The sequence below is a fragment of the Capra hircus genome, chromosome 11, assembly GCF_001704415.2.
Source record: "Capra hircus breed San Clemente chromosome 11, ASM170441v1, whole genome shotgun sequence".
Taxonomy (NCBI): Eukaryota; Metazoa; Chordata; class Mammalia; order Artiodactyla; family Bovidae; genus Capra; species Capra hircus.
This window is the reverse complement of record NC_030818.1, coordinates 13,022,061-13,048,243: the sequence shown is the minus strand read 5'-3', so window position 1 is coordinate 13,048,243 and position 26,183 is coordinate 13,022,061. Positions and strand designations below refer to the sequence as shown.

The following is a 26,183-nucleotide window of genomic DNA, read 5'->3' as shown; positions in this document are numbered from 1 at the left end:
ACCTTACCAGGTATCCTAGTAAAGAAGGCCTTTACTCTGGGATGTCAACTCTCACACTAGGAACCTCTCTAGAAATAGTATTCCATTTTTATATAATATAGTACTCTGCTTTTAATCTGACAAGATCTAAAGAGAGATCATTCTCAATTCAGCACACATGATTCCCACAGAAAAAGCCTCCAGCTAGTATGTAAAGTTCTGAAATGTGGATATTTTTGCTGTTTTGTTCAGTGATGTATTAAGTGCCTGGATCAATGCTTGGTACATAAGCACTGAATTTTAATTCCTGCTTCTTTCATTTTGGGCTCCAGGACATTGCTTTCTTGGTGGTTCAGATAATATGTTTAAAAGGATTGTTGTTAAAATTTGTCCAGCATTTCTATATGTTTTGTATAGAAAGCTTTTTAAGTCAACTAGTCTCCCTTATTAATAGAAGTCTTTTAAAATTATAATTTCACACAAAAAAGATGTTGGTGTTTCAGGTTTTTATTTTTAGCAGAAGTGGCATTGCCAGGCTTTTAAAGTTAAAATTTTTCCTATTTACTATCAGCATTATGGAAACTTATTTTTCTCATTAATTTCTGTATATCATTTATTCTGTATAACCTTATTTAGAGCTCTTTAAAAATGGGGGGAAAAGTTCTAAAACGTAATTATATGGACACTGAGAACTACCTGTTTTGATATATTTTTAAGGTATGGTTTTGTCTTTAGCTTAGATTTTTAAGAACTGAAAGCACTGCAGTGATGAATTAAATATTTGAAATCCAGTAGAATAGACGCTAATAAAATACGGAATTATATTACAGGTGAAAGCTGAGAAAGACTCAGAACTAAAGGAAAGGTATGTTTCTTTACGTGTGCTAACACTTTTTATAAGTTGAATTACTGAATTTTATTTCTATATTTTATGGTAATTGTTTACTTATAAAAAGTTTATCTTTCATGATAATTTTGTGTGTATATGAGTGTTAGGGTGTGTTTTGTTTTGTTTTGTTTAAGGGTTTTAGGGGCCTATGTTTGACTTTGGGGCTTTTGTTACTGTTGTTTTTGCTCTCTTTCAGATATTTACTGAATTTTTTGTTTTTAAGAAAAGAGAATGTATACACACAGTTTGTATTAAATGTATAAATTTGACTTCTTTATAAAATGTTTTACTAAGACTTGAACAATTCAACTGTTATCATTATTTGTTAGACTTTTCTATTCCAAAATAGTTAGGCACAGTAGTAAGTTTTCAGTTTTTTTGTAGAACCCTTTGAAAGCTCATTGAGTTTTTAAAATGAAAAAGATACCTTTAGTGTGTATTTTGGTATAAAACAATAAGTACACTGCTTTATATTTTCAGAGGTTGAAAATTTTTTCTTCAGAGTCTATACAAACAAGTAACTCAACCACTTTTTTGGACCATATATGGTATATCCTGCGATTAGTGACTTTCTCATCCTGATAAATATCATACTCATTACCACCTTTGTCCCACCGCTGAATAACCCCCCGTTTTACTCCTCATCATTGAGAATCACTCATTGAGAATTCTTTCCCTTTTATAGTAAGGAGTTTACCCTTATTTCTTAGTCAGTTGTAGTAAGAGCTTATCAATTTGAAGGAGGAGTTTAAATGTTTAAATATGGGAAGTTTATCTTACTTGATACACTGCCTAATTATAAGATGCCTGAAAAACAGAATATCTTACAAGTTTTTGTCTCAATTTTTATTAAATGAGACTTTGAAATGGTAAAGCTGATTATAAGTATATTTATAAGCAATAGATTTGCTATATAGGTTCACACAGACTTTTTTAAGTTGCACATCATTGTGCCAGTTATATTTACACGCTAAGAAGTAGAAACCAATAGCAGTGTTTGCTATAAAAGCCTACAAAGGGCTGAATAACCACACAGTGCCACATGTGGTAGTATAAATAGACCTGCAGTTTGGGCACAGTAATTGGCTGGTAAGTAAGTAGGCTCTTCCAAAAATCCACTTTATATATTTCACTTGACAGTTTCTTTCATGTGTGAAAGAATAGTTATTGTGTGTGTTTTGGTCATTTTCTCTTTCATTGTTTTGACTTTTAAAATCAGGTGTGTCTTAATTTACAGATAGTTGTCTGAGCTTATAAAAAGAATTTTTAAAGTTCTAGCACTAATAATTTTTAAATTTCCATTTTGCAATAATTTTTTCTGATATGTATGACATTAGAGAAAAGAGACATGGGATATTGCTGAATACTTCACGTTGCTTTTTTCTCTCTTTTTTATTCACATTTCTTTATTGGAGTGATCCTGAGAAAATACTGATGCTTGTTATATTTTTTTTGTTAAAGCACTTAAATGAATACTAATTCATTAATGTGATCCTCTTGTTTATAATTAAAGTGTTTGCTTTTTAAAAGAAATCTCAAATGGATATATTAATAATTTAATAAAGTTCTGCATTTTACCTGTTCTAACTGCCCCCCATGTCAGCATTATTTATCATGTGATTAAGACTGCAAATAAGGGCGCAAAATGAAGTGTTTGCAAGTTCATTAATAATGTTGGGAAAAACTCAGTGGCTGTAACTAATCTACAGTGTTATGTCTCATTCTAAAGTTTCTCGGAAGTATGTTGTTGTTCAGTCGCTAAGTCATGTCTGACTTTGCGACCCAGTGGACTGTAGCACGCCAGGCTTCCCTGTCCTCTACTATTCCTCCTGGAGTTGGCTCAAACTCATGTCCGTTGAATCAGTGATGCCGTCCTACCATCTCATCCACTATCGACCCCTTCTCCTGCTGTCAGTCTTTCCCAGCATCAGGGTCTTTTCAAATAAGTCAGCTCCTCCCATTAGGTGGCTAAAGTATTGGAGATTGCAGCATCAGTCCTTCCAATGAATATTCAGGATTGATTGCCTTTAGGATTGACTGATTTGATCTCCTTGCTGTCCAAGGGACTCTCAAAAGTCTTCTCCAGCACCACAATTTGCAAGCATCAGTTCTGCTGCACTCAGCCTTCTTTATGGTCAAACTCTCACACCATACATGGCTACTGGAAAAACCATCACTTTGTACCTTTGTCAGCAAACTTATGTTTCCACTTTTTAATATGCTGTCTAGGTTTGTCAAAGCTTTTCTTCCAAGGAGCAAGCAATCCATTTAATTACATGGATGCAATCACTATCCACAGTGATTTTGGAGCCTGGGAAAATTAAATCTATCACTGTTTACACATTTTCCCCCATCTATTTGCCATGAAGTAATGGGACCCAATGCCATGGTCTTCATTTTTTGAATGTTCAGTTTCAAGACATCTTTTTCACTCTTTCACCCTTACCAAGAAGCTCTTAGTTTCTCTTCACTTTGTGTCATTAGAGTGGTATTATCTGCATATCTGAGGTGGTTGATACTTCTCCTGGCAGTCTTGGTTCAAGCTTGTGATTCATCCAGCCCAGCATTTCATATGACATACTCTGCATATAAGTTAAAGAGACAGAGTAATAATATATAGCCTTGACTTACTCCTTTCCCAATTTTGAACCAGTCTCTTCTGTTTCTGGTTCTGTTACTTCTTGACCTGCATACAGGTTTCTCACAAGGCAGGTAAGGTGAACGAAGTAGATGTTTTTTCTGGAACTCTCTCTTGCTTTTTGGATGATCTGACGGATGTTGGCAATTTGATCTCTGGTTCCTCTGCCTTTTCTAAATCCAGCTTGAACATTCGGAAGTCCGTGGTTCGTGTATTGTTGAAAACTCGCTTGGAGAATTTGAGGCATTACTTTCCTATCATGTGAGATGAGTGCAATTGTGCGGTAGTTTGAACATTCTTTGGCATTGCCTTTCTTTGGGATTGGAATGAAAATTGACCTTTCCAGTCCTGTGGCCACTGCTGAGTTTTCCAAATGTGCTGGCATGTTGAGTGTAGTACTTTATCAGTACCATGTTTTAGGATTTGAAATAGATGCGATGAAATTCCATCACCTCCCCTAGCTTTGTTCGTAGTGATGCTTCCTAAGACCCACTTGACTTTCACACCCCAGAACATCTGACTCTAGATGAGTGACCATACCATTATTGTTATCTGGATCATTAAGACCTTTTTTGTACAGTTCTTCTGTGTATTCTTGCCACATCTTAATCTCTTCTGCTTCTGTTAGGTCCTTACAGTTTCTGTCCTTTATTGTGCAAACATGGAAAGTGTGTGTATGGGGTTAATCTTTGATCTCATGGCCAGCTTTTATTGTATACCTTCTCTGAAGGTTTTGAAACCCTGGTGTTATGGTGGGGTGGGGATAGGACGGCGATGGGAAATTAGATACCTCTGTACTGAATCCTGCCTTCCTGAAGTCCGTTTTGGTCTAGTTTCCAGAATATGGTTATGTTTTCTTTGATCTTTTAAGAGACTGATTTTTTGACTCTGGTATGAATAATTTCACTTATTTGACTTCTCAGACTGACTCTCCAAGCTAACTTGGTGAACACTGAAGCTTTTTCCATATTAGCCAGAAAACTAGATACTATTTGAATCCTGTGAAGAAAGCAGTATAATTTTAAAAGACTGACACACAAGAACAAATACAGAATTAAGCTATTTTCCCAAGTAGGCTTATGCTGTCTGTCAGAAGTGTGGACGTGCATAATGATTCATTATGTTAAAAAGATAATAGCTTTTTAAATTTATTGACAAAATTGAAATATGGTGGACAGGAAGGACTTGCTATATCCTAGAGCCAGGAATCAAAATCACCATTTTTCTCTTTCTAAAGCCCAATAAATTGGTAGTTTCATATAGCCCTAACTTGTAAAGCCTTTAGGGTTAATGTGCAGTTCTGTAATGAGGCAGGAATTTGAATTAAATGATTATTGGAAATCAGTCTCTTAAAAATGAAACTTACAAATGAAGTTATAAATTTATAATTTAAAAATGAAAACTCACTTTTTGAGAAGTAATAATTACATGACTGCTTTAATTGAATATCACAGCTTTTTCTTATCTTTGTCATATTTGTGCTTGCCAACAAGTTTTTTCTTGACTTGTGTTAGAATTTGGGACATCAAAAATCAGCCATTTTATATTTTAGTATAAGGGATATGAATTATTTCAAATAAAAGTCTTTAAATCTTTTCAGTATACAAAGGATAGCTTATACATGTGAATAGAATATTATTTGATTAAAGTCTATGGTTATTGACTTTTTAGTTTAAATATTTCTTGGAACTCTTTGCCTTAACAGCTTTCCTATTCAAGAGGTGTTGCTCTCATCTCTTAGGAAAGTTTTCTCCTTTGGAATTTTAAGTTTACCATCTTTGAGGAAGAGAGAAATTGTTTATTGGCTCATATGATTAGACCCTAATGTATAGCAGTTTTTCCAAACTTTTGAAATATTATTAATAATATCTCACAGTATATTTTGCAATATTATCTGTATTACACAGATAATACATCATCTTGCAGTAACTGAAGAGTAGTATATCTTCAATTATTCTCTGTAACTGGAAAGATTTAATGTCTTTCTTCTTGTGATATAGCAATGGCACGTACATACTTTATAATAAGACTACATGTTTATATAAAGATGATCTTATCAGCTTTGCCACTAACTTTAAATTTCTGACAAGAGTATTTAAAAGATATTTCCCAAGAAAGTTTTCTTGTAAGTATTACTAATAAATACAGTTCTTGGGAAATTAAAGACAAATCTGTTTCACATCCTAAAGAAAGAGGTGACATGTTAAGAGTGTGAACTTGCACTTTCTGTTTATGTTCCTGTTTGGTAAGGCTCACTTAGAGAATTGTAAATTTTAAAGCATGAGTCGTTAGTTTTATGAACCATGAACATATTTTACTGTTGGGAAGCTAGGATCTAATAATAATTTGCAATGTCTTGAACTCACATTTAGTCTTTTAATATCGGGGGATGGGGGGATGACACAGAAGGGGAAAAAATGGTTATAACTTACATGGGTAAAAGGTTCATACCAGTGGTTATAATATTGCCATTATTTCATTGAGCTAAAAAGAAATTATTACTGCAGTGGAGGCTCTTTTTAAAATTTTATATTATCTATATATTTACATCAAAACTTCTTAACCATTTTAATGTTGATTGACTGGATTTCCCAGTGCTTATCGCTATTGCATTAGGAAGTCTTAACAGTTACCATAGGCAGGGTTATTTATAATGGTTGAATTCTCATCATAGTTTGATTTTTGTTTGTGTTTTTATTTGTATTCTTTTGTTTTTAAATACTTTTAGCCCTGACTTGAAAAACAGTCCAGTTGATGAAAGTGAGGTGCAAACAGCAGCTGATAGTCCCTCTATTAAACCTAGTGAGGTTGAAGAAGAATCTATTCCCAACGTTCAAACAGGAACTTTTACACAGCAGAAAGAGCCTTTTGAGGAAGAACCAGAAAAAACACTATGTGTCTCTGATTTTGCTCTTGAAACATTTGAAGTTGAAACTCAAGGAGAGGAGGTCAAAGTGGAAATTCCTCTTGTAGCATCCACGTCAGCCAGTATTGACTTATTCACTGAAAATGTAGGGGACTCTGTTTTAAATCAGCAGGTGTATACCAGTGACTTTGAGAAGGAAGAAACAGATATTATTAACCCGGAAACAGAGTTATCAACATCTGATAATACATTTATAGAAGAAAAGAACATCAAAGGAATTCTAGAAGACTCTCCATCTGAAGCAGATTTCTTTTCTGGAATTACACAGTCTGTGATAGAAGCTGTAGCTGAAGTAGACAAACAAGAAACTGTTTCAGAAATAGTACCATCTACTTGTGTTGTGGCCTTAGTACCTGGAATTTCCACTGGGGATGAGCAGGCAGTGAGCATAAAGGGAATTTCTGAAAAAACTAACATGGATGAGAAGGAGGAGAATGAATTAAATACTAAGGAGGCCAGAATGGATCTGAAAATAGGAAGAGAGAAGGCTGAGAAGAATGATAGGCTGGTTACAGAGAAGCTGGATAAGGTTGTAGCTGCAGTGAAAGAAAAACCTGCAGAAAACTCAGTGACCAAGGCATGTCCAAATAAAACAGTGGTTCAGGCCGATAAGCCTGATGAAACTAGTAAAATTAGTATGCTGGTTGCATCGAATGCATCTAGCAGTAAGTCAGGCCTCAAGACTGATGTGGTCTCTTCTACAAAGGCAAAAGCTACAGCTGCAAAATCTGAAAACCAGAAAAGTTTTCTAAAATCTGTACTCAGAGATCAAATAAATGCTGAAAAGAGGCTTTCAGCCAAGGAATCAGGTCTGCTTAAACCTACAAGTGCCAGGTCAGGCTTGGCTGAAAACAGCAGTAAATTAAAACCCATTCAGAGCGGTGTTACCAGAGGAAGCAGTGGAAGGATCTCGGCCCTGCAAGGCAAAGATTCTAAACTGGATTACAGGGATGTTACAAAACAGCCTCAGGAAACAGAGGCCAAACCTTCCACCATGAAACGGGATGACAGCAACAATAAGGTGAGGAGGGCAGGAAGAGCCAAGTATCTTTGAAGTGATTAGTCTCTCTATTGTAGCTAAGGAGTAGGAGATGTAATTCCGCTTTATACTTTCATCTCCTCACTCCTTTTGCACCCAAGCTCTCTTTTCCCTTTCTTAAATGACTCCATTGATTTAAGCCAGTAGACGCTTGGAATAATAAGCTCAAATTTGTAATTTATTAACATGTGAAAGCATTATTTGGATAAAATATGGTCAGTAATAAAACTTTGCATTTAAAACAAAATTCTGCAGTGAATCTCCTGCAGTGATTTAACATCCTGCTTCTGAAATGGGAAACTCTTTTCTCTTTTAAATTAAAACTTCATTTATCAACTTACTGATAAGACATTGTAGCTATTGAGAAGAAAAGATGAGTAAAACTAAGTTTAACTACAGTTTATGGAGATGATTGTTGACTTCACTTGGAATACCTATTAAATATTTGTGTCATTGAATGTGTTTGGGTAATATTTGCTTTCTGCACTGATTTTTTGTTTGTTTTAAAGGACATTAATAATCTAGTTGTAAATTCTGTTTTTCTGTGTTTCTTATTTAATATTTCAGACTTTGACCGCGCAAAACACTAAGAATCCTAAAAACACCACTGGTAGAAGTTCAAAATCTAAAGAGGTAAGAAACAGTCCACTAATATGGACCCATCTGTTCCTTCATTCCGTAAGAGTTCGTCTACCTTGTAACTTGTGTCTCTCCTATAATAATTAGCTTGATATAGAGCAAGGGACAGGAATGGGATATTTTATTTTTGACCTTAACTACCAGTTTGTTTTCTGACCTTGAGCTAAGCTAAATAGTTTGTGTTCTTAGTGTGGGGCAAAAAATTATACAGGGATGGAAAGGGAATTAGAAAGGGAGACACCTCCAGTCTCTTCTCAATAAGAATAGGTTGTAATACAGAATAAAGTCTTGTGTGTAAAGGAGATTGACTTTTGACTGGAGTCCTCTCCAGTTTGTGGTCCTTTTGGTATGGTTCAATTTACCCTAACTAGATGGGTTCTAAGATTTACTTTCTGGTTTCTGACATCTACTGCCAAATAAACATACTATAATTTTTATTTGGCTGTTTGGTATTTTAGGTTTCTGTTACTCATAGATTATTTTTTCAGTTATTTTACTTTTTTTCTTCTGGTAGGGGATAAATTTGAGCCTGTTTTATTAGAGCAAGGAGAAATGTTACTAGCTTAAAAACCCAGAAGTAAGGATTATGGTTGGTTTCATGGCTTAATAAATTGATCGTACAGTTGTGTACAGATTCCCCCTCCTGCCCCCAAATTAGTGGGGTATGTATTCTAATGCCATTATTATGTTTGCTAGTAATTGACCATTGATAGCATACTAAATGTGTAGGAGGCCTGCCAGGAATTTATTTTCTTTAGTATTAGCACCATTTTTCAAATCACAGATAACTGTTTCTTTTTTTTTATTGTAGTTATATTTGTCATTAAGTCTTAGTAATAAGTTTTCCATGTGACTTCCTCAAAACATAAACCTTACATAGGCATACCTTAGAGATATTACAAGTTTGGTTCCAGACTGCCAAAGTAAAGTGAATATCACAAGAAAAGTGAGTCACATGAATTTTTTGGTTTCCCAGTGCATGTAAGTTATGTTTGTGCTATACTGTACTCTGTTAAATGTGCAGTTGCATTGTGTCTTTAGGAAATGTACATACCTTAATTTTAAAATTCCTTATTGCCAAAAATGCTATCATCTGAGTCTTCAGTAACTTAGTAACTTTTGTAAATAGAAGCATCAAAGATCACTAACTAGGGATCATCATAACAAATATACTAACAATGAAAAAGTTTGAATAATGTGAGAATTAGTGAAATGTGACAGAGACATGCAGTTAGCAGATGCTGTTGAAAAAGTGGAGCCAGTAGACTTGCTTATCACAGGGTTTTCACAAATCTTCAATTTGTAAAAAAATGTATCTGCAAAGTACAGTAAAGCAAAGTATGCCTGTATCTTAATATTGCATATCTTAAAATATGTATTATATGTGTAAATTCATCACTGGAACAATCTAGTTAACTGTTAACTTTCTAGTTTCATTTGAAGTGCTTTTAGTAGTCTGTGAATTCTTCAAAACTCTCGGTAGATATCATTTAACATATGGAAGCTGTAAGCTTTTACATTGTATTGTTTGATAAGTGCTTTAAATGCAGTATTTTTGTGGGTCATATTTTAAAACTCATACATCATTTAGGAAATAATTGTAATCTTACTGAAATTGGATTGATATTGTTAGGATTTACCTTTGGCATTGTTTACTCTTTGGCTTTTGGGCTCTTTGAAAAATAATTTCAGCTTTAGGAAACATCTCTGCTGAAATTCTCATACCGTCTCTTGAAATTTTCACAAATGATAGATACATCATGCACATTTATTGAAACTGTTTGGGACCTAGCCAGTTATCAGTAGTTGTTCACAGTTCTGATTTTTTTGTTGTTGTTGTTCCAAACAGGAACCTTTATTTCCATTTAATTTGGATGAATTTGTTACTGTGGATGAGGTTATAGAAGAAGTAAATCCTTTTCAAGTCAAGCAGAATCCACTGAAGGGAAAAAGGAAAGAAGCTCTCAAAAATACCCCTTCCTCTGAACTGACCTTGAAGAAGAAGAAGGGAAAGATGTCTGCTCCTCGTGTGGTTGAGGGAGAGTTGTCTTTTGTAACATTGGATGAGATTGGGGAAGAGGAAGACGCAGCTGCACAGCTAGCACAGGCTCTAGTCACTGTGGATGAAGTAATTGATGAAGATGACATAAATGTGGAAGACATGGTTAAAAATTCAAACTCACTTCTTACATTAGATGAGTTAATTGATCAAGATGACTGCATTTCTCACAGTGAAACTAAAGATGTTACTGTGCTGTCTGTGGCTGAAGAGCAAGATCTTCTCAAACAAGAACGCTTGGTAACTGTGGATGAAATTGGGGAAGTAGAAGAGCTACCTTTAAATGAGTCAACAGATATCAGTTTTGCTGCTTTAAATACTAAAGGAGATGAGGGAAATACTGGAAGGGATTCTATTGGGTTCATTTCTTCTCAGATGCCTGAAGACCCTTCTACTTTAGTTACTGTAGACGAAATACAGGATGACAGCAGTGATCTGCATTTAGTGACTTTAGATGAAGTAACTGAAGAGGATGAAGACTCTCTGGCAGATTTTAACAACCTTAAAGAAGAGCTTAATTTTGTTACTGTTGATGAAGTTGGAGAGGAAGAAGATGGAGACAATGATTTAAAAATTGAGTTAACTCAGAGGAAAAATGACCATCCCACTGATAAGAGAGGTGATAGAAAAAAGAGAACTGTGGACAAAAAGAAGACAAAACTTGAAGCTTTGTCTCAAGTGGGCCCAGTAAATGAGAATGTTATGGAAGAAAATCCGAAAACCATGATTGAAAGACATTCAGCAGGTAGATACTTAGAAGTGGTAATTTCTGTTTTATGAAAGGACTACATTTAAATTTTTTAAAATATATTTTATAGTGTTACTGATAATGTCATTGTAGCCAACAGATAGTTGTGGCCAAGTGATATTTTCCAAAGAAATATGTTCAGGATTCACAAAGTTGTCTTAGTTCAGATCTGAGGCCTAAGGTACTGTATCAAGAAAAAAATAACAAAAACAGAAGGCAAACTAGGGTACCCAGATTAGAGTTGGAATGACAATGTTATATTTGTATTACTGAGAATAATACAGCTTTTGATAAGTAGAAGGCTATTTATATCAGACTGCCTCCTAGTTTTTGCTTAGACATAGAATTTAGGAAAGTTTGTGAAGGTCCCATTTCACTTTTAAGTAATATTTTGATGGTATACAATGATAGGGCAGTTCACTTTTAGTACTTTAGGGAGAGCAAGATAATTTCCAATACAGAAATCTTGAGTGATTTAGCCATACTGAGAGTAAAAAATACTAGAAAGATCTCACAGACTTGTGGAACAAAATAGAAAAAAATGTGTGTAGATTCTTTAAGAAAAGCATGTAGAGAAGTATAGTTTTGGTCAAGATAAATGGGAAAATAAAAGGAGAATGCTTAGACTAATGCTGAATGTTTTAAAATAGGATTCTCCTATTTTTTTAATTAGAAATAGGTTTCCTTTGCAAATTTGTATAATACTGTATTTTTTGTAAAGAAGTATTAAAGTTGTTATTCAGAATTAAAACTAACTTAAACACTGTTACTGTTGTAATAAATTAGACTTTCTCTTTAAAGCTACAGTGCCAACCAAGAGAGTTAGAATTGGAAAAATGCCACCATCAGAAAAAGTTGTTACAGTGGAACCAGTGAAAGATGAAGAGGCCTTCCAAATTAGTGAAGGTAAAGTAAGATTAATTGAAGTGGGAGAGAGAGTAACACCACATGAGGTGGTGGTGGTTAAAGTTCCAGAGATCTACTAAGAAAAGTGTCAAAAAAGATTGAACAGGGCAAGGGATGGGAGTGAGGGGAGGCAGCCTATTAATAATTAGATCTGGGTAAAGATTTCTTTGGAAGGAATGATGCTAAAGCTGAAACTCCAGTACTTTGGCCACCTAACGCGAAGAGTTGACTCATTGGAAAAGACTGATGCTGGGAGGGATTGGGGGCAGGAGGAGAAGGGGACGACAGAGGATGAGATGGCTGGATGGCATCACGGACTCGATGGATGTGAGTCTGAGTGAACTCCGGGAGTTGGTGATGGACAGGGAGGCCTGGCTTGCTGTGATTCATGGGGTCACAAAGAGTCGGACACGACTGAGCGACTGAACTGAACTGAACTGAAAGGTTTTTATTATTGCCATTATAGAGATTATTGGAGTGGGACAATAGAATAATAGGTGATCCTGTTGTAATTTGTTACTAATTTTCATGGAAATGATCGTGAAAGGTGTTCTGACCATGCTGCAGCATCAAGTAGGGATTGTTTACTAGCTAACTCTCACTTGTGGTCCAGGTTCCTTGCTTTGTGGACGCTGGCAAGTAGCCAGCCAGTGAATTAAATAAGATGTCTTAATAACATTAACATAATTTATGTTGAGACAAATAAGAAACCATATCTAGAATACTCCAGGTACTTAACAAGTAGTTGGTACTATTTATGTTATGTGTGTTAGGCACTTCAGTCCTGTCTGACTCTGTGACCCCATGGACCCCAGAGAAGCCTGCCAGGCTTCTCTGTCCATGGATTCTCCAGGCAAGAACAGTGGAGTGGGTTGCCATGCGCTTCTCCAATGTCTGTTATATTCATAGCAAAATGCTAAATTCCTTGTACCATTCTCTTTGCAGCATCCTCATTGCCCTCTTGCTTTTGTATCCCATGTTCTCTTAAGGAAAAATGACCAACTGTGATGCAGTCCAAGCTCATTGACCTAGCTCTCAACTGCGTCCTTAGTGCTGTTCCACAATTTATTTAGGCCTCCTTCCTTTCCCATTTCCTAACCAGGTGTAATAAAAACTTGAAACCCTTCTGCTTTTTGTCAAGCTGGATAAAATTTTTTTCTTTTTAGTCTTACTTGATTTCTGTGTATCATTTGTTACTGTTGATCATGTGCTCTTTCTTGATGCTCTCTCTCAGCTAAGTGGGTACTCCTCCGTTGTCTATTCTTCTCCGTTAACCTCTCCTTGATACCAAGCCATAGACAGTGGTTTTGTTGTTGTTTAGTTGTTCAGTTGTGTCCAACTCTTGTGACCCCTCAGACTATAGTCTGCCAGGCGCCTCTGTCCACAGGATTTCTCAGGCCAGGTTACTGGAGTGAGTTGCCATTTCCTTCTTCCCAACCCAGGGGTTAAACTGTGTCTCCTGCACTGCAGGCAGGTTCTTTACCACTGAGCCACCCCGGAAGCCCATCAGTGGTTTTACTAACTGAAAAATGCTTCTAGCATGACTTCATCAGAGCTTTCCCCCCTCAGGATTTCTCTTGTGACGTGGCAGCTTCAGCTATTAGCTTGCTTAGTACTGCCTCATGTCCACAGAAAAATAAAGGATCACTTCTTTACTGCTTCTGTAACCATTTATTTTCATTATTGGGCAATATGTTTGATGAAGAACATAGCTTAAGAAAGTCATTTCTTAAAACAATTTTAAATTTAAAATACTTGTTTTAATCTTAATTATCTAACTATATATATTAATAATACATGGTATTGTTGTTTTTATTATTAGATAAAGGTGCCTTTGGAATGGTAGGAGCAAGTGTGTTTGAGAAAGCTTGTTACTCTGGTAAGGGAATAATTTCTTACAGCAAAAGACTGGAGGCTGTTTTAACCGTCAAGTCAAGAAAAGGGAGACAGTGTTTTCAAAATCAGCTCTTTGGGACTTGATGACTGTTAAAGGAATAAAAGAAGAGTATAATGAATTAAATAGTTTCTAGCCATCCCGTCAGATGTGGTAAACAGTGGCCCAGTTACACGGGGAGAGCACTGAACTTGAAATCACAAATCTCCCATCACTTCCTGGCTATGCAACCTTGAACAAAATCAGTTTCTTATCTCTTGGTTTTGCTTTCTCCATTGTGAAGAAATACGCATAATAATGATTTGACCTTCCTATCTCACATGTGTTAAAAGTCAAATGGGATATATATATAAAAGATTTGTCAAGTGCTATATTACAGTTAGGTATTTCACCTACTAAGGGTAACTAGAATTGCCTGGAACCAGTTTTTGGTTTTGTCCTCCCCCAAGATCATATTATGTAGTCTGCTGATAACATTGAGTGCTTTCTTAGATGTTAATGCACTTTGCTGGATTTGAATGTTTGTAATTTTACTTGTGATTCAGTCTAACAAGGGTCTTAGTCCATTGGTGTAGACTCTGTTTTTCTTGGTTGGAATGCCTTCTATAGAGGCCGTCAGAATTATTCTCTGCTCGTGTGCTTTTCCCTTTACTCTGCACTCTTCTCCCAATCCAGCACTTTTGCAAACACATGCTAACTGTTATCCGTAATGTAGAACTTGAACTTCTCCCATTAACCTTTGAATTTTTTCTGGAATCATGTATAAATATACTGTTAAACTTCAGTCCCATATCCTTAAGTCCATTTAATAAGGTTGAACCGATTTACCCACTTATTCCTTATATAAAGACTCTTGGAAAAATAGTTGGGTGAGAAAGGTTTACTTAGAGAGATGATCCATAAATTAATCTTTGTAGGCAGAGATTATCTGACGTTAGCCTCGCAAAATCTAGAAATGGACCCATTTGCAGTGAAGGGATGGAGATGCAGATGTAAAGAATGGACTTTGTACACACAGTTGAGGGACTGAGTGGGATGAATGGAGAAAGTAGTATCAACATATATACACTATTGTGTGTGAAGTGGAGAGTTGGTAAGAAATTGCTGTATAACACAGGGACCCAGTCTGGCGCTATGTGATGACCTAGAGGGTTGAAATAGGGGGAGGGGAGGGGGGAGGCTCAGGAAGGAGGGGATGTTATGACTGATTAGCGTTATTATATACCAGAAACCAACACAGCTTCGTAAAAATTAAAAGACAGATCTGTAAATCTATTTTGAGTAACTTTTTTTCTTTGAAAAATTTAATGACTTTGGTTGGTGAAGAATCTGGATTAGAGGATTCAGAACCAGAACAGAAACGCAAGAAGACTGAGGACTCTTCAGGGAAATCAGTGGCACCTGATGTCCCTGAAGGTAAAGTAAAAATGACATTTTTCCTTATCCACATGAAATAAAAATTCAGTATCATAATAAGTATTCTGTTGTTTAGGTAAGAAATGTGGCAAACTTGCATAGATGATTAGAGAGGAAATTAACAAGTTTTGCACACTAGCATTTCTGTGTTTTTACCTGGCAAAGATAGTTTTATCGCACTCTTGAAGTTTGCGATATGTACTCTCTTTGTTGCTCTGATAAAAATTGAGTTATACTTTCCCAGACAGAAATTACAGTTGAGTATTAGGACATGCTGGAAAAGCTTAGCTAGCAAACTTTGTTCATGGCCAGCTCAGATGAGGTGGGGGGCACCTTCTTTGTTTACCTAATATATTCCTCAAGCATATGGTTGCCTGTCATTTTGCCTCTTTGTACCGTTATACCGTTTCTTTTTTTAAAAAAACAAAACACACAGTGGATGCTTAAGAGATTTATTTCAAAGACTGCCAGATTCTTTCCCAGTGCCCTGGCATCCTGGAAGCTCTGGAATATTGTAGAATTCATTTAAAAATAAAGACCTCAGTTTCATGATTAGAGATTTAATTGCTCTTGATCACTATGTTTGTATATATATATATATGTATATGCTGTGCTTAGTATGTTTGTCATGTTTAGATAAATTTATTAACACAGCTATAGAAAAAATATCATTGATTTTTTTTTTTTCTTTCCTTTTCCCCTTCTCTCTTTCTGAATTTTCAAGATTTAGACTTTCTTGTACCGAAGGCTGGATTCTTCTGTCCAATTTGTTCCCTCTTCTACTCAGATGAAAAAGCAATGACAAATCACTGCAAGAGTACACGTCATAAGCAAAATACAGAGGTAAGTTTTTTATTCTTTACTCTTCATAGAATCTTCAGATGTTGTTACTACAGTCAGAGTACTGAAGTGTCCTTACAAAATGTACATTCTTTCCCCTTTAAAACAACTTTTTAAGGTTTGTGCCAGTTTACTTGTGTCCTTCACTGTATCTTGCCACTAACTTCTAGTTTTTATTCCTTATTTTCTCGTAACATTTGCCAGAATAGATTTTGTGTATTACTAGTCCCATGTGACACTCCATTAAAATGTGGGAAACTATATAATCTGATGCCCTCTTGCAGAGTCATGGACACATAATATATTAATGTTTTGGACTTGTCTAGCCAAAGAATCCACTTAACTTTATTTAAGCCATTTCCTTACACCACTACCCCCTTTTAAAGTCGTATATATCTTTGGGAAGCATTTAGATTACAACCCCAGAGAATCATCATTAGCCATAGTTGAAACAGTGGTCCTCATTTCCTCCTGAATGTTTGAGAGTTGCTCTATGTATCCTCTATATTTAATTTGTGCCACAGACACTCACCTAACATTATTTGAGCTGTTATTTATTTGCTGGAAGCGTATTCAATCCCCCAGTCAACTTAACAAGTATGTAAACCCAAGGATCTAATCCCCAAGATCACATAGCTAGTTAGGGGCAGATTTAGGATTTGAACCTACTTTTGTTTTACTCTAGGCTTGTGCCCTTAAACATTGTGCTGTGCTACCTGTGCTCTTAAGTTAACATGTCACTTTTCCACTCGAAATCTTCCACTGGCTTCATATTACCCTTAGAATAATACCCAAACTTCTTATTGTGGGTCTTTAAGGCCCTATGTGATCTGATTCTTTTCTGCTTCTCTGACCTCCTATTATTGCTCACTGTGTTCCAGCTTTTTTTGTCTCTTGTTTTATTTTTCCTATATTAAAGGCCCCTTTGCACTTTTATATTGCTATTCTTTTACCCTTTCGTGACCCCTTTTGTCTAACTGGTTCTTCATCATCTTTTAAATCCTAGCTCAAACAACAGCATCCCTGAAAGGTCTTTGACAGAAAAAAGACCTAGCTAAAATAGAGAACTCCTCCCACCTAAAAAAGAATCAGTCTCACTTACTATACTGTCTTTCTTTCCTTTATAATACTTACTGCCACCCCCAAAATTATCTTAATTGTTTATTATTTCTCTTTCCCCACTAGAATGTGAGCTCCATGAGGTGAAGGGTCTTACCTATCTTGTTGACCACTGAGTCCCCAAGCATCAATATAATGCATAGAATATCATAAATACCAGATGATTGATGAAAAGAAGGAATGTTAATCTAAGGCACTATGTTTCTTTAATCTTTATTTTGTAGGATCAAGCTTATTAACTTGTAAATACAATGAAATGTGTTAGGTATAATTGTAACACACCAAAGCAACATCTCATAAATATATTATGAATTGCTTTTAACAGAAGTTCATGGCCAAGCAAAGAAAGGAAAAGGAGCAGAATGAGGCTGAAGAAAGAAGCTCTAGGTGATTGAGGGGGTGGGGGGAAGAATTCATTAGAAATTTGTTTAGGGTCCAGTTGATTTGTGTATTTTTGTTACCACTTAATTTGTAATTTTTGTTTCAGAAGCAAATATTCATGTTGTACAAATTTCTGATTGCCCTTGATGTAGAGAGACTGATGGGGAAAGTATGATGGGTTTGATTTTTATATCAAATCATCAGGCATGGAGAAATATCTTTTAGAAGTGTTAAAATAAATGTTCCTACTGTATATTTAAAATAATTATGTTGTGTTTGTGGCTGATTTATTAAAGACTTGCTTGCCTCTGGTTGCAGACAGACTTCTCTACAACCACTGTGACTTGGGGTGCTTGGGATTCTTCTACCATTACTAGGAATCAAGGCATGACAGTGTTTGGCTTTGCTTCAGCTATCCTTGTACAGGTCAAAGATTTCTTAAAATTTTCAGTTTTTCTGGATAAAATTTAATTATGGCATGCTTAGCCCAGGTAGGTTTGAGTAAAACTTTGCTTGACTTTTTTAATGGATTAGAAAGATACTTTTTCTGCTTCTGGTAACAGCTGTTTTTGCCAGGACCCATTTAGGGTGATTCCTAGCAAGTCATTTAATAGTACCTTGAAACTGTGAAGACAGAACAGCTTTTACTTCCTGTAGACCACAGGAATTGCTTTGTAAATCATTTGAATTATTATTGAATATGTTCGTAGGGAGTTGTAAAGGTGCAAAAAAGGAACTCACTGAAATTGTTAGGTGCTGGACACAGTCCTGTACTGTGACGTTGTAGATGAAACCGTGCTTCAGACATAAGCCTACTGACTTTGAATTTTTAATATCTGATCCTTCCATCTCTTAATATTGCTGTTGTTTGAGTTGCTAAGTCGTATCTGCCTCTTTTGTGACCCTGTTAACTGTAGCCTACCAGGGCCCTCCATCCGTGAAATTTTTCAGGCAAGCATATTGGAATGGGTACCCATTTCCTTCTCCCAACCCGGGGATCAAACCTGTGTCTCCTGCATTGGCAAGCAGTTTCTTTCCCAATGAGCCACCAGGGAAGCCCCTCTTTTTATTAGAATGCACCAGTTAACAAAGAGGGTGAATGGAAGGAAACAAGAAACAACTATTTGTTTAGATCTGTTACTCCCATAACAGCGCACATTACCTCACAGTCAGCAAGAGAGAAATGAAGAACACAAGACAGCATTTTTCTGTTGTTGCTCATCACACTAAGTGCACACTCAGTTCACACTTAACCATAGCCTGAGCAAAATGGCATATTTTACCACATGTCACAAACTAAGGAATGGTGTGTGGAGAGGGATGGCTTGTGAATGCCAAGAGTCTATTATAATTATTAAAACCATATAGATGAATGAGGTGACAAGAGAGAGAAGAACTATTAAAAGATTGGAGTATAAGGTACTGGCAGGCACTTTTACTGCCAAGGCTTGCATTCATTCACTCCCTGGTCTGGAACTTCTATTTTTGGCTGTGCCTTTGCCAGCAAAGGTCTATCTAGTCAAAGCTATGGTTTTTCCAGTAGTCATGTATGGATGTGAGAGTTAGACTGTAAAGAAAGCTGAGCACCGAAGAATTGATGCTTTTGAACTGTGGTGCTGGAGAAGACTCTTGAGAGTCCCTTGGACTGCAAAGAGATCAAATCAGTCAATCCTAATGAAAATAGTCCTGAATATTCATTGGAAGCTGAAACTCCAATACTTTGGGCCACCTAATGCAAAGAACTGACTCATTTGAAAAGACCCCGATGCTGGCAAAGATTGAAGGTAGGAGAAGGGGATGACAGAGGATGAGATGGTTGGATGGCATCACCGACTCGATGAACATGAGTTTGAGTGAACTCTGGGAGATAGTAATGGACAGGGAATCCTGGTGTGCTGGAGTCCATGGAGTCACAAAGAGTCGGACACAACTGAGCAATTGAACTTAACTGAACTGTGGCTTTCAGGATCTCAGTTACCCAACCAGGGACTGAACCCAGGGCATGGCAGTGAAAGCATAGTCCTAACCACTAGATCACCTGGGAATTCCCTAATCATAAGAGTTTAAATGTGAAACATTTATTTCCTTCAAATTAGTTATCGGGACATTGAGATTCTAAATTAAAAGGAGCTGTTAAGATGTGAAAGTATAGTAGAGGGGATTTATGTGTTTGTTTCATCCTAGTAACAGATGTTGATGTTTTCACTATATGTAGTAACCAGTGTCCTCTCTGCTGCTGTCCGTATTTAAGACTGGGAAGTTTTAGGGCTCCATATACGAAAGATTTTTATTTATTTATATTCCCTTCCCCCCACCCCCGCCAATAAGCATATATTCTTTGCATATAATCTTAGAAGTATTCTATACTTTTCCAGAAAAGCTTGGAAATATCTCCCTCCCTTTATTCACACTACACACATGGACTGTTATTTGCATAGTAGTTTCTGCTTACTAGTTAGTTAAGGGATATAATTGGATTGCAACTTTTATCATTTCATCATAGTTTGTATCATTTCTTTATCTAGACACCAGAGCAAGAAAAGGTTGTGTTCAACACCTCTATAAAAGCGTTTAGATTTTTTACCCTTTCTTGCACAGAATGTGGTGGAAGTTTGCCTCTCCAAAATGGCTCCTTTTGAGTTCTTGTTTAAAAAAATGTATGAGTCAGGTTTTAAAACTTAAAATTTTTATTTTAATGTTTTATTATATGATTGTAGAAAATATCAAGCATTTTAAAAAGAATGCAGTAATTTATCTATACATTACCTAGTTACCTAGTTTCTTATACATTACCTAATTACCTAGTTTCACTTCTATTATTGTAAAGTAAATTTCACCATGTCATTTTACCCATAAATGTTTCGTTATGTATTTCTAAAAGATAAGGATTCTTAACATAACCAATAATATGATTAAAAATATTTCTTACATAAAAATCAAGTTCAGATTTTCTACTCTTTCATAAATGATTTTTCTTCTACTGTTTGAATCAAGATCAAAGTTAGATCCATATATTGTTGGTGTTCATAGGTCTTTTAAATTATTTTTAATATATAGACTCTCTTCTGGTATTGTATTTAATGAAGAAATGAGATATTCAATTCTGTAAAGCCATGCTACTCAGAATTTGGTCTTTGGATCTAGGGCCAGTCCACAAACTGGTATTAGTACAGAAAGTGTTGAGAAAATTTATCACAGTTTGACAGAGACTCTGTCCCTTGGATCTAATAATCTTTAAAATTGGGCTTGTATTTTTTGTGTTTTTTATTTGATTAAAAAAATTGTAGAAATATTAGTCTGTGATAGATTGAAAAATAGGGGTAAAAACTAAACTGATCCATCACATAGTTTGAGAAGCAAATTTTAAGTATTTGAATTCATAAATCTTAGTATATTTGTTGCAAAACCTTTGCAATATTAGCCTGCTGATATTCAAATTGTTTAATTTTTGGCCTTTTTTATTTGACTTTTAATTCTTTTTAACAGGACACAAGTAATTTTCGTAGGTCCCTTGCTATTCGTATGTGAAGGTTTTGCAGACTTGCTTTGTATACCTCCTGCCCTAGATCTGAAGTCAGCCATTTCTTAAAGACCAGTGGCTATTTAGAGTGTTCATTGCTTGTATTTGGTTATTGCTCTTTAGTAGATGGAACTTGGAATTATATGTTTTGGTTTTTAAGTAAAATGCATCATGGAGACTTCCCTGGTGGTCCAATGGCTAAGACTCTGCACTCCCAATGCAGGTGACCCAACTTCAATCCCTGGTCAGGGAACTTTATCCCACATGCCACAACTAACACCAGATGTATTTAATCTCTTCTGTCATAAATCTAAATCTTTCTTTCTCCTACGTTAGAAATTCTGATTCTTAAGGACATCAGTTAGAATTAATACGAAGAGCACAACCAACAATGTGATTATTGAAAACAAAATTTTAAACTTAAAAAAAGCTTTTCCATATCAATAGAAACCATAAACAGAATGAAAAGATGATCTTCAGAATGGGAGAAAATATTTGCAAACAAAGCAACCAACAAGATTAATCTCCAAAATAATTGGGCTGGCCAAAAGTTTCTTTCAGGTTTTTCCAACCAGAGCGAACTTTTGGGCCAAACCAATACACAAACAGCTCATGTGATTCAATATCAAAAGAAACAACCCAACCAAAAAACGGGTGAAAAATTTAAATAGACATATCTCCAGAGAGACATACACATAGCCAAAAAAGGACGATGCTCAGCACCATTAATTACTAGAAAAATGCAAATCAAAACTACAGTGAGGTATCACCTCACACCAGTCAGAATGGCCACCATCCAAAAATCTATTAATACTAACAGTAAATGCTGAGGAGGGTGTGAAGAAAAGGGAAACCTGCACTGTTGGGAAGGTAAATTGGTATAGCCACTTTGGAGAACTGTATGGCGGTTCCTCAAAAACCTAAAAATAGAGCTACCATATCATTCAGCAATCCCAATCCTGGGCATGTATCTAGAGAAAATCATAATTCAAAAAAATACATGCAGCCCAGTGTTCATTGCAGCGTTATCTACAATAGCCAGGACGTAGATGCAACCTAAATGTTGTTCGACAGAGGAATGGATAAAAGATGTGGTACTTATCTACAGTGGAATATTAATTAGCCGTAAAAAAAGAATGAAATGACCTGATTTGCAGCAACATGAATGGACCTAGAGATTGTTTCAAAAGTGAAGTAAGACACAGAAAGACAAATACATGGTATTGCTTGTAAGTGGAATCTAAAAAATGTTACAAGTGAACTTATCTACAAAATAGAAATATGTATTTGTATAACTGATTCACTTTGCTGTATACCTGAAACTAATGCAACATTGTAAATTAACTGTACTCCAATAAAAGTTAAAATTTTTTTCTACTTTCCTTTCACTTTGTCTTCAAAGTATAGGGCTTTCAGGTCACCTCCAATAGTTAACAGTTATGCTGCCATCTAGATTAACATTGAGGTTTATTTAATTTCATTTTTTATTTCTAAGGGTTACCTTTTCAATTTAATTTTGTGTTACATAAAACATTTTACATCGTTCTAAAGCGACTTCACTTAAAGTCACACTTAAAAAGAAGCCTAGCTTCTCTGTTCTCTTGTTTTTCTTTCTGATACAAGTAACCTTTCTTTGTTAATTTCGTAATATGTTTTTATGTATATATGCAGACTCATACCCATGGGATAATCCAGTAGCCTTGTGCCGTCGATTGCTAACCTAAAAGGAGACCTTGTTCATGCCTGTGTGCCCAGTCGTGTCTGACTCTTGGGACCCTGTGGACTGTAGCCCACTAGGCTCCTCTCTCTGTAGGATTTTCACGCAAAAATGCTGGAGTGAATTGCCATTTCCTGCACCAAAGTATCTTGCTGACCCAGGGATCAAACCCATGTCTCTTGGGTCTTTGGCCTTGGCAGGTGGATTCTTTACCACTGTGCCACCTGGGAAGCCCAACCTTGATGGGGATCCAGTGACAGTAAAAACAGGTTGAAGGTGGAGGAGAAGCTGGGAATATCTGAATCCTTTATAAACATAAGAGGAGGGGATTTGCCAGATGCTGAATCTTTCATATATTACAAAAGTGCTGAAGTTAAAATTACATGTTCCATGAGCTGAAGTACATCTTTTAATAAGACTTTAGTATTTTTTCCTTAAAGGAGTGGTTTTTATAATAAGATCTTTAGAAAATTTGAAAGGAGAGAGTGGGAAATGGAAAATGTATTCTATGCTACAGAATCCATGAAAAAAGGGAGATAGGGTTCTGTGACTGACTCTCTACCATTTTGTTCTGCCCTGACATCTATGAATCTTCATCAGCAAAACATTACAGGCTTCTGAGGTATTTGCTGAACTTTAAAACAAAAAGGGGTATGTGTGTATATATTGTATATAAATCATGTTCCTGTCTTTTTCAAAGGGTTATATGGTAACAATAGCATAAAAAGATAGTTGACAGCTTCACCTATGCTAAATGCCGAGAGGTATAGATGTTGAGAGTTGGAACATATGGAAAAGTAAAATATGGAAGTAACATGGAAAAGAAAAAGTACAACAGAGAGGAGGAAGGTTAGTAAAATGGAACTATACTGTTGTAAATTTTTATGTTACTTGTGAAGTGGTATAATAACTCCAGATAGGTGGTGATAAATTAACCATCTACCACCAAACCAAAAAAAAAAACCTGATAGGTTTAAAAAGTCAACAGAGCTTTTTTTCGGCCGGAACCGCCATCTTCCAGTGATTCGCCAAGATGACCAACACAAAGGGGAAGAGGCAGGGCACCCGCTACATGTTCTCCAGGCCTTTCAGAAAAGATGGAGTTGTTCCTTTGGCCACATACATGCGAATCTACAGGAAGGGTGATACCGTAGATATCAAGGGAATGGGTACTGTTCAAAAAGGAATACCCCACAAATGTTACCATGGCAAAACTGGGAGAGTCTACAGTGTTACCCAGCATGCTGTTGGCATCATTGTAAACAAACAAGGGCAAGATTCTTGCCAAGAGAATTAATGTGCATATCGAGCATATTAAGCACTCTAAGAGCCGAGATAGCTTCCTGAAACGTGTGAAGGAAAATGATCAGAAAAAGAAGGAAGCCAAAGAGAAAGGGACTTGGGTTCAGCTGAAGCGCCACCCTGCTCCACCCAGAGAAGCATACTTTGTGAGGACCAATGGAAGGGAACTCGAACTGTTGGAGCCCATCCCCTATGAATTCATGGCCTGATGGGTGTAAAAATAAAGACCTGGACTGTAAATTTGTTTCTCTTAATTGAGTAGAGGTGTTGTGTCCAAATTCAGTGGGTAATGTCTTTTCAAATTTAGTGTTTTTTCTTCCTGAAAGGTGTAAGATAGTTTGTTGTTCGATATGCTCCATTTTTTAATAAACTGCCAGATATTATTTATAAAGTAAAAAAAATAAGTCAACAGAGAAGATAAATGATTACTAAAAAATAATCTAAACCCCCCCCAAAAAAAAGGAAAGAGCAAATCAAGGATTAAGTTTTCTATTTGAAAACTTACAGAAAGATGATAGACTTGGACCCTATGTATATCAATAATTTTATGAAATGTCAATGGACTGTACATTTCAATTGAACTGGCATGAACTGACACTAAGTGATTGGCACATCCTCACTTGACCAGCTTCTTGTAGTGGGCACTAAACTTGTAGATGAAGGTTTTACTTTTATTAAATTTTTAGTTTTCATACAGAGAAAGTAATAAAACCTGTGAGGAAACAACTCCAGTGACTGGAGTTGTATAATTCGTATGAAAATTCTTTCTTAGGTAAGATGAGCTAATTTATCAAACTAGACGTTGGAACTAGAGTCAGGAGTGAGTGAAAAAAAAAAAATACTGTCTGGTAGAGTGTGGACTTGTAGTATTCTCATAATCTGGGAGTATGTGGAATATTAATCTTATCTATATACCAGAATGCTAAATGTTTTGCAGCATTCTCAGTTAATCTTTGAAATAATTCTAGGAAATAGATGCTATAATAATTCCCATTCTACTTAATGAAGAAGCAAGCTCAAAGAGATGGTGACTACATCTAGCAAGTGATAGCGCTGGGATTGAAAACCATTATCCTAGAGCCCCATGCTTTTTTTACCCTTCAGAGTTCTGGTCAGCTGATTAAACTCCTTGGGGTCATGAGGAAGAGAAATTGATAGATAAACATAGTGATGGAGTCAAGAGAAGGAAGGAGGATGGCCTTCCTTGCATAGGGATGGAGTATTTTGTTTACTTGCAAAAGCATTAGTGAATAAGGTGGAAAATCTTGGTAGCTCACTGGTAGGAGTGGTCTCTGGTAGGGTAGGGTATTTTATCACTAATATTGTATAGAGTTGCCTGCGGTAAATGATGATAAAAAGCAGTCATACTCAGGTTTTATTATTTTTAAGTATTTTGCAGACTGCCCCTTTCCCAACTGGGCCCTTATGGAATAGACTGTGCCCATTGCTCTGCCTTTGTACACTCCTGCTAGTGGGCTGCATCCCCCTAGCAGGGGCGGCCCTGCTGCATCTAGGGGGACTCCTGCAGCCTGTAGAACAGCTGCAGCCTCTGAGCCTCTCCTCACTTGCCAGGAAAAGCTTCCTTTTGGGCAGGAGGGGCACCTGGAGTTTGTTGGTGACTTTTTGAAAAGATTAGCCAGAGGCTTGAGTGGAAGTGTAATTCCTGTACCACCTCTTCCTAGGCTTGGTTGCAGCAAGGACAACCTCTTGACTCCAGGTGTGCATAGGCCCCAGAGGTGGTGATAGTCATGATTTAAGGACCAGAGAAAAAATGCCTGGCTTGTAACAGACACTGCAGGGACTGACTGGGACCTGCACTCAAGTGTTACCTATCCTGTTATGGCCCTGTTGTCTGAAACTGTCTAATTTTCAGTCCTCTTGCTCCCAACAGCGGAGAAGGCAATGGCACCCCACTCCAGTACTCTTGCTTGGAAAATCCCATGGACAGAGGAGCCTGGTAGGCTGCAATCCATGGGGTCGCTAAGAGTCAGACATGACGGAGCGACTTCCCTTTCACTTTTCACTTTCATGCATTGGAGAAGGAAATGGCATCCCACTCCAGTGTTCTTGCCTGGAGAATCTCAGGGACGGGGGAGCCTGGTGGGCTGCCGTCTATGGGGTCACACAGAGTCGGACACGACTGAAGTGACTTAGCAGCAGCAACAGCAGCA

The 26,183-nt window shown here is 36.5% G+C and overlaps 1 protein-coding gene and 1 pseudogene across 4 annotated transcripts in view; both read left to right on the top strand.

Annotated features, from left to right (window-relative positions):
• The window catches only part of ZNF638 (zinc finger protein 638), an 87,738-nt gene extending 70,000 nt beyond the window's left edge, over positions 1-17,738 (top strand). For 3 of the 4 annotated variants that reach the window (XM_005686378.3, XM_005686375.3, XM_013967510.2), the window contains 8 exons: positions 810-844; positions 6,235-7,453; positions 8,039-8,104; positions 9,960-10,914; positions 11,719-11,823; positions 15,044-15,133; positions 15,858-15,976; positions 17,418-17,738. In XM_005686378.3, coding sequence (XP_005686435.2) covers positions 810-844; positions 6,235-7,453; positions 8,039-8,104; positions 9,960-10,914; positions 11,719-11,823; positions 15,044-15,133; positions 15,858-15,976; positions 17,418-17,483 — 2,655 coding nt within the window. In that variant the 3' untranslated portion in view covers positions 17,484-17,738. The remainder of the gene's footprint in view (positions 1-809; positions 845-6,234; positions 7,454-8,038; positions 8,105-9,959; positions 10,915-11,718; positions 11,824-15,043; positions 15,134-15,857; positions 15,977-17,417) is intronic. The other variant, XM_018055075.1, reaches the window with a different exon arrangement.
• LOC106502599 lies at positions 23,690-24,252 on the top strand (annotated as a pseudogene).